We start from the raw sequence: 12,464 nt of genomic DNA on the forward strand, positions 1-12,464 counted from the left end.
ATTACTTCATTCCCCCTTCCGCTCTCAGAGGAGAAAGTGTTGCTAAAATGGATTCATTTGCCGAATGTTTTCAAAATAAATGTTATTCAGTCTTATCAAATGCTAAGTTGTAATCTATTTTGTTGTTCTGTAGTATAATAGTGTTTAACTTAAATACAGGTGTTTAATTTGTTTATGTGTATTTGTATTATTGAAAGGCATCTATCTTACAGAAAAGGACTATATGGTTGGAAATATGAAAAATGATTTATTGTAGATTTGTTACACACACACACACACACACACACACACACACACACACACACACACACACACACACACACACACACACACACACACACACACACACACACACACACACACACACAGTGTTAGACAATCTGCGGGCTAAATCTGAGGTCTGTCAGTTTCTAGTTGAAAGATGCACAAACACTGTAAATATTCCCCCCCAAATTCCAGTATTCTGTAGCCTGGTCCCAAATCCGTTTATGCTCTTTCCAACTCCATTGCTCCATCATTGTCAATCCATCCCGACGGCATGAGGCTTTGAGTCTACACCGTTGCTGCCTAAACAGGCAGCAGGACTTCATACATTTCTGGAGAAGCCGTGTGTCTAACTCCTAACAACCGGAAGCTGCATTTACTCCGTATGCTGGTGAGGAAAAGGGGACGTAATCCAAGGGTCTGGATGGCAAGTCCACTATGAACTCTCTTTAGGCTGCCATAGTGGTGCCAATAGTGGTCACAAATCCGGTGCGACCTTTACTGGTCAGAGGAATTACACCGAAGTTACACACAAGAATGATCTTTATTTCCAGCGGTGAGCGATGTGCCTGTCTACGGAGCCTGACCAGAAGACCACTCCGTCTGCACCTTCTGTGGCGCCGTTGTTTTGGGTTGCCTACTGGGATCCGATCCGTTGTCCTGGGTGGTGGTCCAAACAGAGGATCCGCTTTGGGAAAGTCGTATTCCTGGTCGTAATGTTGGTAAGTTGACGTTGCTCTTATATCCAAGGACTGTATGAATATGAGAATGCTCCCTGAGCATGTTTACAACAAAACCATCATGACAACTAGCCATAATAACTACAACCAATAACAAGTTTAAGTACACAACAAGCTACAATAGTCACACCCACTTCTGTCCATGCACACCATCACACATGTCCACCTGGAGAGAGACTGAGGAGTCTCGGATCTGAGCAGGCAGAAGTGCTGTCAGGTGTCCGCCCCCTTAGCAACCTATCAGTGGCCTGGTCACAGAGGTCACTAGGATTTTTTATTTTGTTTTCACTCTGGCACTGTCGGGGCCAGGTAGCGTGAGGTCTGAGATGTGATATCAGAGGGACTGCACCACTGGGAGTGGGAATTCACTACAGTTTGGCATAACAATTTCATAAAGAGTTGGCGAGTAAACAGTGAAGAAGAAGAAAAAGTATAACATGCCCAGCCATCACGTCTAGAGAGGTCTTAAGACATGTTTTAAAAAGGTGGACTCAGCTAAATGACGTTGCCACCAACAGCACCGCAGATATTGAGATGAGCGAGATGCAAGACTTTGCTCTCACGCAGTCACACACAGTATTGGCGCGTGTGCACGGGTTCGCTTCACGCTGTTCACAGTGTGGTAGCCAGGGCACCAAAACAGTGGAGAAGTTGATCCTCACGCTTCAACGCTATTGGTTGTTGTGGTCACAGACAGGATGTGCTTACCATTATATATTTAATTATATGGTGTAATGGGGTATTCTGTAATGTGTAGCCACGACTATTGTCAGCCCATGTCATGCGACATCAAAGAATAAGTGCTGCACATCATGCACTAATTACAGCATCATCATCATGCATCATGATATAATAACAGCATTATCAGGTGGTACTGATCCTCCCTCTCAATGGGACCCCCTCCACCCCAATGGACTCAGGACTTCAGCATGACTGGCACCTGACGCAAACACCACCTGGGGTGCTGACTGTGTCCTGACCCACCAGCCCCAGAACTGTTGGTCCACATCTCTATTGGCCCATAATCCTCACTGGAAGAGGGGAACATTCTGTATCCCTAGAGTAACCTGATTTTCCCACATTTTTAAAAGCCAATGGGCGATATACATTTTTCCCTTTTACCTGTATTTATAGGGCTATTTACAGAAAAATACAATGAAAATAAAAATTATGGACCTTGAGTGCGTTTCTCTTTTTTTCATCTAACACCCTGCCTCATCTATCACCTTGCCTCAACTATGACCTTGCCTCAACTATCACCTTGCCGCAACTATCACCTTGCCTCAACTTAGACAGTGGCTGATCAGCTGTGGAGAACTTCTCTTATTAAGAAGATTGCAGTTCTGCCTGGGGAACCCAACCCTCTCTATCATCCAGCTGACCCTAAAGGAGTTCTTCAGGGTCATGTATCATTTTTAGCCATAAAGTACAGACTCACAGTTCTACATGAATCAAATCAAATCACATTTGATTTGTCACAGGGGCCAAATACAAATTGGTGTTACCGTGAAATGCTTGCTTCTGAGGCCTTCCCAACGATGCAGCAATTAAAAATAATAATACAAATAAAACAACAAGAGGAATAAAATAAAAAACAGGAGAATGGAGCAACAGTGCATTCAGAAAGTATTCAGAACCTTTGACTTTTTCCACATTTTTGTTATGTAACAGTATATATATATTTTAAATCCCTCATCAATCTACACACAATACCCTATAAAGACAAAGCAATTATTCTTTTTTTTTGCAAATGTATTAAAAATTAACAACTGAAATATCACATTTCCGTAAGTATTCAGACCCTTTACACAGTACTTTGTTGAAGCACCTTTAGCAGTGATTACAGCCTCAAGTATTTGGAGAGCTTCTCCCATTCATCTCTGCAGATCCTCTCACGCTCTGTCAGGTTGGATGGGGAGCGTCGCTGCATAGCTATTTTCAGGTCTCTCCAGAGACGGGCTCTGGCTGGGCCACTCAAGGACATTCAGACACTTGTCCCAAAGCCTCTTCTGCATTGTCTTGGCTGTGTGCTTAGGGTCGTTGTCTTGTTGGAAGGTGAAACTTTGCCCCACTCTGAGGTCCTGAGTGCTCTGGAGCAGGTTTTCATCAAGGATCTCTCTGTACTTTGCTCATTTCATCTTTCCCTTGATTCTGGCTAGTCTCCCAGTCCCTGCCTCTGAAAAACATCCCCACAGCAGGATGCTGCCACCACCATTCTTCACCGTAGGAATGGTGCAAGGTTTCCTCCAGACATGACGCTTGGCATTCAGGCCCAAGAGTTCAATCTTGGTTTCATCAGACCAGAGAATCTTGTTTCTCATAGTCTGAGAGTCTTTAGGTGCCTTTTGGCAAACTCCAAGTTAGCTGTCATGTGCCTTTTACTTAGGAGTGGCTTCCGTTTAGCCATAAAGGCCTGATTGATGGAGTGCTGCAGAGATGGTTGTCCTACTGGAAGGTTCTTCCATCTCCACAGAGGAACTCTGGAGCTCTATTAGAGTGACCATTGGGTTCTTGGACACCTCCCTGACCAAGGCCCTTCTCCCCCGATTGCTCAGTTTACCCTTCCCCAGTTCTGTGCTTTGACACAATCCTTCGACCTCATGGCTTGGTTTTTGCTCTGACATGCATTGTCAACTGTGGGACCTTACATAAACAGGTGTGTGCCTTTCCAAATCATGTAAAATCAATTGAATTTACCACAGGTGGACTCCAATCAAGTTGTAGAAACATCTCAAGGATGATCAATGTAAACAGGATGCACATAAAGCATTCACCCCTTGGCATTTATCCAATTTTTTTGCCTTACAACCTGGAATTAAAATTGTTTTTTTTTTGGGGGGGGGGGGGGTTGTATCATTTGATTTACACAACATGCCTACCAATTTGAAGATGCAAAATATTTTTATTGTGAAACAAACAAGAAATATCATTGCACACTCTTGGTATTCTCTCAACAAGCTTCACCTGGAATGCTTTTCCAACAGTCTTGAAGGAGTTCCTACATATGCCAGGTCATCTGATACATCACTCTAGCCTTCTCCTTCTTGGTCAAATAGCCCTTACACAGCTTGGAGGTGTGTTGGGTCATTGTCCTGTTGAAAAACAAATGATAGTCCCACTAAGGTCATGCTGGTTAAGTGTGTCTTGAATTCTAAATAAATCACATACACTGTCACCGGCAAAGCACCCCCACATCTCCTCCTCCATGCTTCATGGTGGGACCCACACATGCGGAGATTATCCTTTCACCTGCTCTGCGTCTCACAAAGACATGGCGGTTGGGACCAAAAATCTCAAATTTGGACTCATCAGACCAAAGGACAGATTTCCACCAGTTTAATGTCCATTACTCGTGTTTCTTGGCCCAAGCAAATCTGTTCTTCCTATTGGTGTCCTTTAGTAGTGGTTTCTTTGCGACAATGAAGACTGGATTCATGCAGTCTCCTCTGAACAGTTGATGTTGAGAAGTGTCTGTTACTTTAACTCTGTGAAGAATTTATTTGGGCTGCAATTTCTGAGGCTAATCACTAATGAACTTATCTTCTGTAGCAGAGGTAACTCTGGGTCTTCCTTTCCTGTGGCGGTCCTCATTGTGGCGGTCCTATGGTGAAGCATGGTGGTGGCGGTATCATGCTGCTGGGATGTATTTCAGTGGCAGGGACTGTCAGACTAGTCAGGATCGAGTGAAAGATGAACAGAGCAAAGCACAGAGAAAACCTTGACGAAAACTTGCTCTAGAGCGCTCTGGACCTCAGTCTGGGGTGAAGGTTCACCTTCCAACAGGACAGCGACCCTAAGCACTAAGTCAAGACAAAGTAGGAGTGGCTTCGAGACAAGTCTCTGTATGTCCTTGAGTGGCCCAACCAGAGCCCGGACTTGAACCCAATCGAACATCTCTGGAGAGACCTGAAAATAGCTGTGCAGCGATACTCCCCATCCAACCTGACAGAGCAGAGAAGAATGGGAGAAACTCCCAAATACAGATGTGCCAAGCTTATAGCGTTATACCCAAGAATACTTGGGGCTGTAATCGCTGCCAAAGGTGCTTCAACAAAGTACTGAGTAAAGGGTCTGAATACTTATGTAAATGTGATTTTTCAGGGTTTTTTTTTATACATTTGCAAAAATGTCTAAATACCCGTTTTTGCTTTGTCATTATGGGGTATTGTGTGTAGATTGATGAGGAAACAAAACTATTTCATAAATTTAGAACAAAGCTGTAACATAACAAAATCTGGAAAAAGTCAATGGGTCTGAATACTTTCCGAATGCACTGTACATTCACAAAGCTTTTATACAGCTAAAATAAGACCCATTGAGTCCTGTTCAATCAGGATTCTATCAATCCTGCCATATCACTGTTACTGCATCTTTGCATACACAATTATTGCCTGCAGACATACATTACATGCGTCATTGCATTTTGAGAATGGGAAGTATCTACTGCAGCCTACCTGTGAGAAGAGGCAATGTTTTATTTATTAGAACATTTTCAGTTTCAAAAACAATGCTAAGTTTAATGAGAAAAGGCTACGTTCAATCTTTTACAGTACCTGTGACACTGGATGCGTCACGTAACCTGGGCTGAAAGTAGATTTAATTCTTACCACTGCTGGACATGCAAGTGCCCACGCGCATTTTTTAAATAATATTCCAAAAAATTACAGGGTAGATTACTCTGCTGACACTGACAAACAGATCAATAAAAACGATTTTGTCTGATCCATATAATTGGCCTACGAAAAGGGGAGACACAAATACAATATAACTTCCATCTATAAATTATTGTCCAAATACAAGCAGAAGTGGCGCTGACCCAATGACAAAGACAGTGGATATGCACACGTCACCGGGGATAAGGCTGATGTTCTCCGCTGGTGCCATTAAGGCAGGCTACTGTTTGCTCAATTAAGTTAAGATTTTTTACAACTAAAAGACAGATTAGAGTATTTTCATTGTCATCTCTTTACAGCAATAGCCATTTGTTTTCCAAAACATTTTCCGCGATTGTATTTTTTAAATATTGCGATTAACTTGGCAGGGTCTCTCTGCTTTCACTGACAGTCTCAACTCAACAATCACCTATTTGGTATTTGCAGCACGCGCTGTCCAAATTGCAGGCCATTCCGACTGTAGGCTATTCGATTTAAAACAATTAATCCACAGATTTTTAAAAAAAGCTTATGATCCTTCGTGGACAAATCATGCTTTCTGGTGTAGTAGCCTACTTTAATTGTTTTATTTATTTATGTATAGACAGGAGTAAACTAATCAGGCTATATAATTTTGGCAATTTAATTCAATTTACTTTGGGAAAAGCTTCCTCCTAGCCTCATTGTCACGTCCTGACCATAGAAAGATGTTATTTTCTAGGGTAGAGTATGTCAGGGCGTGACAAGGTTTTTCTCTCTCTATGTTTTCTATTTCTATGTTGTCGGTCTAGTTTTGTATTTCTATGTTGGGGTTTTGTTTGGGATGATCTCCAATTAGAAGCAGCTGGTCCTCGTTGTCTCTAATTGGAGATCATACTTAAGTAGGGTTTTTTTCCACCTGGGTTTGTGGGAGATTAATTTTGAGTAGTGTTTTGTTTATTCAGTTTATTTATGTATTGCATAGTTTCACAGAGTAAATACAATGTGGAACGACACACGCTGCACTTTGGTCCGCTTCTTCCTACGACAGCCGTGACACTCATGGACACGCCACTTATGCCTTTTAATGTGGCATAAACACAAACAGTCATGTTGTTTTCATCTGATTGTCAAACATTCAATTTAACAGGGCCGGGGTTATGGGTGGGCCTTGGGGGCCTGGCCCGCCTTACTGTACCTCCTTGCCCATCCAAATAAAATATTGAAATATTTGACAGAGAAGCCCGCCAACCGAAAGACACATCAATCTCACTTAAAGCATCCGAGCGAGCAAAACAGCACCCCTCTGTCTCAGTATGTGTAGAACATGTGGCTGATGCTGACCTGGACCAAAATAATATGGCATGTCATACTATTTCTGTCTAGAAAGCATTACATACATGGGCTACATATAGAGGGGCGCTGGAGGTACAAACCATAAAACCATCAAGCGCTATGATGAAACTGGCTCTCATGAGGACCGCCACAGGAAAGGAAGACCCAGAGTCACTCTGCTGCAGAGGATAAGTTCATTAGAGTTACCAGCCTCAGAAATTGCAGTCCAAATAAATGCTTCACAGAGTTCAAGTAACAGACACATCTCAACATCAACTGTTCAGAGGAGACTGCGTGTATCAGGCCTTCATGGTCAAATTGCTGCACAGAACCAGTACTAAAGGACACCAATAAGAAGAAGAGACTTGCTTGGGTCAAGAAACACAAGAAATAGAGATTAGACCGGTGAAAATCTGTCCTTTGGTCTGATGAGTCCAAATGTGAGATTTTTGGTTACAACCGCCGTGTCTTTATGAGACGCAGAGTTGGTGAACGGATGATCTCCGCATGTGTGGTTCCCACCGTGAAGCATAGAGGAGGAGGTGTGATGGTGCTTTGCTGGTGACACTGTCAGTGATTTATTTAGAATTCAAGGCACACTTAACCAGCATGGCTACCACCAGCATGGCTACCACCGTGCACTCACCTGTCATATCCCGCAGTGTAGTTGTAGTCTTTGTTGTAGGTGGCCTGGACTTTGTCAAGTTGCCTTTTCAGAAGCATGGAGTTAAAACTTCTTCAGGATCGGTGGGTCCCCTGCGGGACATTGAGCTAACGTAGGCTAATGCGATTAGCATGAGGTTGTAAGTAACAAGAACATTTCCCAGGACATAGACATATCTGATATTGGCAGAAAGCTTAAATTCCTGTTAATCTAACTGCACTGTCCAATTTACAGTAGCTATTACAGTGAAATAATAGCATGCTATTGTTTTAGGAGAGTGCACAATTTTGAACATGAAAAGTTATTAATAAACAAATTAGGCACATTTGGGCAGTGTTGATACAACATTTTGAATAGAAATTCAATGGTTCATTGGATCAGTCTAAAACTTTGCACATACTGCTGCCACCTGGGCTGGAATAATACCTGATGGCCTTTTTCTTGCATTTCAAAGATGATGGTATAAAAATAAAATAAATTCAACGGTATATTTTTTTTCTTTGTATTGTCTTTTACCAGATTTATTGTGTTATATTCTCCTACGTTTCTTTCACATTTCCACAAACTTCAAAGTGTTTCCTTTCAAATGGTACAGAGAACATGCATATCCTTGCTTCAGGGTCTAAGCTGCAAGCAGTTAGATTTGGGTATGTCATTTAAGGCGAAAATTGAAAAAAAGCAGTTGATCCTTAAGAGGTTTTAATGCTGGCTGTCAAAGACATCATCCATCTACCGTAGCTCCTCACGTACACTTTCATATCTGACAAGTCTGTAAAGTACACCTGCACAGGGAGATCACAATGGCATCCAGATAGTTAGCCAGCAGTCTTAAAAAAAGACATTACATACCTGACATGTGTTGAGATTAGGGATGCACAGATATTACATTTTTGGCCGATACCGATATTAAATCCTGGCTCTGCCACACTCCCCGTGTGCCCCCCCAAAACATTTTTTTGGGGCTGCCTCTCGTGCCTGTTGCGCTCTCTCTCCTCATACCATCGCCTCTCCGCTTCGATCTCCTACTGCGGGAGGCGATAATCCCCAGCCTGAGTCCATGGTCCCTCTCCGTCCAGGATTTGTTCCCACGTCCATGAGTCCATCATGCTGCTCTCCTGGTGCTGCTCCTTCCTCCGCTGCTTGGTCCTTTTGTGGTGGGTAATTCTGTAACGGTTGTCGTACTGGAGAGAAGACCAAGGTGCAGCGGAGTTAGTGTTCGCCATATTTAATACTTGAACGGAACACTCTACAATTACAAAAAACAAGAAACTGACAGCCAAACAGTCCTGTCAGGTGAAACACACTAACAGAAACAATTACCCACAAAACCCATGCTCCTTATGTGTGACTCCCAATCAGCAACAACGAGCTTCAGCTGTGCCTGATTGGGAGCCACACACGGCCCAAAACAAAGAAATACAAAAACATAGAAAAAGGAACATAGAACGCCCACCCAATGTAACACCCTGGCCTAACCAAAATAAAGAACAAAAAACCCCTCTCTATGGCCAGGGCGTTACACCCCGTTACCAGTAAAACATAATTAAAACCAATTTCTTTCACTTACTTGCTGTGTTGTTTCACTGTTCATTTGTTCAGTCGTTTCATTCTCCACCAGGATTTCATCGCTTGTTCACAGCCTGTGTTGGCAGTTTTGTTAAGCAGGCGTTTCAATGCCATGACAGAGGGTATCATTTCTGCTGCAGGCGCAGTTGATGAGCTTATTTCTCGGGTCAGTTGTTCATGTTTCCAAGTTTCAAACATGTTCTCAAACGCCTTGTTAATGGCAGCAGCGGTATGAGAACCAGCACATTCTTGAGCATGCAATACGACTTTCCTCAGTACTAAATCCTCGACAACCCACTGTGCTGTCAGACTCCGCATGCTTATGGGACTGACATCGCTGGTCCAAATGTCAGTCGTGAAGCTAATAGCAGTTACGGTAATAGCAATACTGTGTAACTCCGGTACGGCAACATCTGAAAAATAGTGCCTACTCGGTAGTGTGTACCGATGCAAAAGCCAACATCCTCCACGACAGAGAACGGTTGATTGTCAAGGGTAATGAATTCCATTATCTTGGTGTTAATGGATTTCACTTTTGAGTTGTTTCGCTGAAATGTTCTTACTCTTTTAAATGACTGCTCGACTTGTTGACTGCTCGATCTACACAGCAGACATTGTGGGCTAGGTTAGGAATGCTGTGTTACAAGTGTAGCGCAACATTTTTTGTGGCGTCATTACGTCATCTACCTACGTTACATAGGTATGCACGTCAAATTTGACATTGGTTTTGCACATCGGCGTTAAATTAGACATCGGACCGATGCCGTTGTTGGCATTTTTAGCTAATATCGACCAAATCCGATATGCTTACAGATATATTGTGCGTCCCTAGTTGAAAAAGTCTTTGTGTTATTTAAAATACTTAAGCTGCGCTTGAATGAGCTTGTCTTGCACAATGGCAACAATTGAATAGTCCTAAAAGTGCAAACCCCGCCCATCTGGCACTCTAGAAAATCTGAATCAAAGTATTTTAAAGATATACTTCATGAACCCAGGTCTGATAGACAATCATATTGACCATGACCATGTAAGAGTTGGCTATACAGAATGTACAGATCTGAGGCATCCAGGTTAAAATCAGTTATATAGAGTGTTAGGCTAATCCCAAATGGACCCCTTGACCCTACACCCTATGCACTTGTCAGGTTGACACATTTTTGATAGTCAGCAATATGGTAATAGCTCCACCTTACCCTCTGATAGACTAAATGGAAGTTCACCATGTTGCTTAAACCAATCAAATCCTCTCAGATCTTAACAAGTGCATAGGGTGTAGGGGTCTATTGGGCCTTACCTTGTCATCAGTGGGTTGGGTAGGAGTCATATGATGGGCAGATGGCAGGACAAAGCTGAGGGTGTAGACAAATGACTGTGAAATCCTCTTAGTCTCCTCAACAATCACTGGGACTGTCATGTTGTAACGGCCGTCTGAAGGAGTAGACCAAGGCGCAGTGTGGTTAGTGCTCATCATGTATTTATTGTGATCCGAACACTGAAACAAAGAAACCAATAACGACAGCCAAACAGTTCTGTCAGGTATGGAATACAAAACAGAAATTATATACCCCAATGTGGTGAAACAATTGACATTGTAGGTGCGAGGGAAGGAGTAGTCCATGGGTGGAGGGTGTGGGGGTTCGGGAGCTGCCAAGTGGGTGAGGGTGGGAAGGGGGGGGGGGGTGTACAAGCAACTTTGGTTCCTAGACGCGGTGGGTGGGAAGGGGTGGGAATCCTGGTTTCTGGGGCTGGGGTCGTTGGGTGGATGGAAGCTTGGTAGCTGGGTAGGGGGAAGCTCCTGTTTTTACGCATGCAGGTATGTATATTTTAGGTTTTCACAATTGTATGGAACATTATGATCAACTTTATTGTGATGAAAATGCCATTGTATTGTATCTGCAACCCTGACCTAAAACTAAACGTGTAAAAAAAAAAAGGCGGGGAAACAAACTCCTGACTTAGTTTTAGCTGCTATGTGCGGTTAATTTGTGCTTTACAATCGACTCACCTCATAATCATCATTCTTGCAAACCAGATCATAGAGCAGACATTCCTTTGTCTCGGTACAAAAGCTAGACTCAGAGGAGTTCCTATACGGGGATCAGTGGGAAACAAATCAATAAGGAACAACAGCATTTGATTTCGCATGGCCGGCGTTCACTCAATATATGCACAGCGTATGATTTCTGAGTTGTGTGGTTATGATGTGAGAGGAAATAGCAGAAGTGTACCTTCCTTAACCAACTCTAGCTTCAGCAGTCAAGTTGAGCAGCAAGCCAACCAACCCAGCAAGATAAACCCTGAAGTACACACAAATAGTTAGCGTCATCACATTAAAAATCTAAAGCACACATCACTCTTGCAATAAATTGTAATACTTTGAAAGACAGTTTGTAAACGATGTTATTACACATGTCTATTTCTATAAAAATCTCCTTTTAAAAACTTAACACATCACAAATCAAACAAACCTTATCAAAGCAATGAGAGCCTATCATTTCTACTTACATTATGCTGAACGTGTGTCTTTTATACCAGCTCACTCCAGATGCATCCACTCTGAGAGAAACGCTTGCAGAGAAACTATTCATACTAAATACAGATTATGAAAGAACATGTTGATCACTCCCCAAAACTTGTAAGACACCCACTTCCCCGAAGAATAGCCCAGGGGCCTCAACTTTAACGATATACTTCAGTGGCCTCAACAAATATGTGCAATGGACTTAACCTGCTGAAGAGAAGAAAAGGTGGTTTATAAGTGAGTGTGTGCCAAGTTAGATAATGTGAGATGATCAGTGTTGATGTTTCTTTGCGAAACTGGTATAAGCTTGTTGTGAACGAGGCGGTGACCTAGATTTATCACATGCTCTTATATATTCCTGTTTTGTAATTGAAGCCTTTGCTATTTCGCAATAGGAGCCTGGCTGTCACATTTAGAGGGAATAAATAACTCTTGGATGGAGTTTATTCACTGAGCACAGTTTCACGCCTGCTCCCGCTCCTCCTCCCTTGTGCTCGGGGGCGCCAGGCTACCCGTCATCATACACACCTGTTACCAACATTATGCGCATTATGCGCTCATTGGACTCACCTGGACTCCTTCACGTTGTTGTTCCCTGTGTCCGCATTATTCCGTATTGTGTTTGTTATGTGTTCCTGTCCAGGCACTGTTCCTGTTCCATTTCATGTCCGTCAGCTAATAAACCTTCACTCCCTGTACCTGCTTCTCATCTCCTGCGTCGCTCCAGTAACAATATGTAACAC

The 12,464-nt window shown here is 42.8% G+C and overlaps 1 protein-coding gene across 1 annotated transcript; it reads right to left on the reverse strand.

The window, feature by feature from the left end:
* Positions 1 to 1,920: 1,920 nt before the first annotated feature.
* On the reverse strand, positions 1,921 to 12,240 carry LOC106576913 (uncharacterized). Its single transcript, XM_082965458.1, has 7 exons — positions 12,188 to 12,240; positions 11,206 to 11,287; positions 10,789 to 10,995; positions 10,495 to 10,680; positions 8,355 to 8,416; positions 7,617 to 7,706; positions 1,921 to 2,035 (listed from the first exon to the last, which is right to left on the reverse strand). The coding sequence occupies exons 1-7, from the start codon at positions 12,238 to 12,240 to the stop codon at positions 1,921 to 1,923; spliced, it is 795 nt and encodes a 264-aa protein (XP_082821584.1).
* Between the last annotated feature and the right edge of the window lie 224 nt (positions 12,241 to 12,464).

Source organism: Salmo salar, chromosome 18 (genome assembly GCF_965601325.2).
Source record: "Salmo salar chromosome 18, fSalSal1, whole genome shotgun sequence".
NCBI classification, from domain to species: Eukaryota; Metazoa; Chordata; class Actinopteri; order Salmoniformes; family Salmonidae; genus Salmo; species Salmo salar.

Bases quoted from the DNA above. Each gene is read 5' to 3' on its own strand.
- LOC106576913 (XM_082965458.1), bottom strand. From the start codon at position 12,240: ATGACGGGTAGCCTGGCGCCCCCGAGCACAAGGGAGGAGGAGCGGGAG. The intron at 10,996-11,205 runs GTGAGTCGATTG...GCGTAAAAACAG, and splicing joins GCAAGAATGATGATTATGAG to GAGCTTCCCCCTACCCAGCT. The intron at 10,681-10,788 runs GTCAATTGTTTC...TGTTCGGATCAC, and splicing joins CCTTCCCTCGCACCTACAAT to AATAAATACATGATGAGCAC.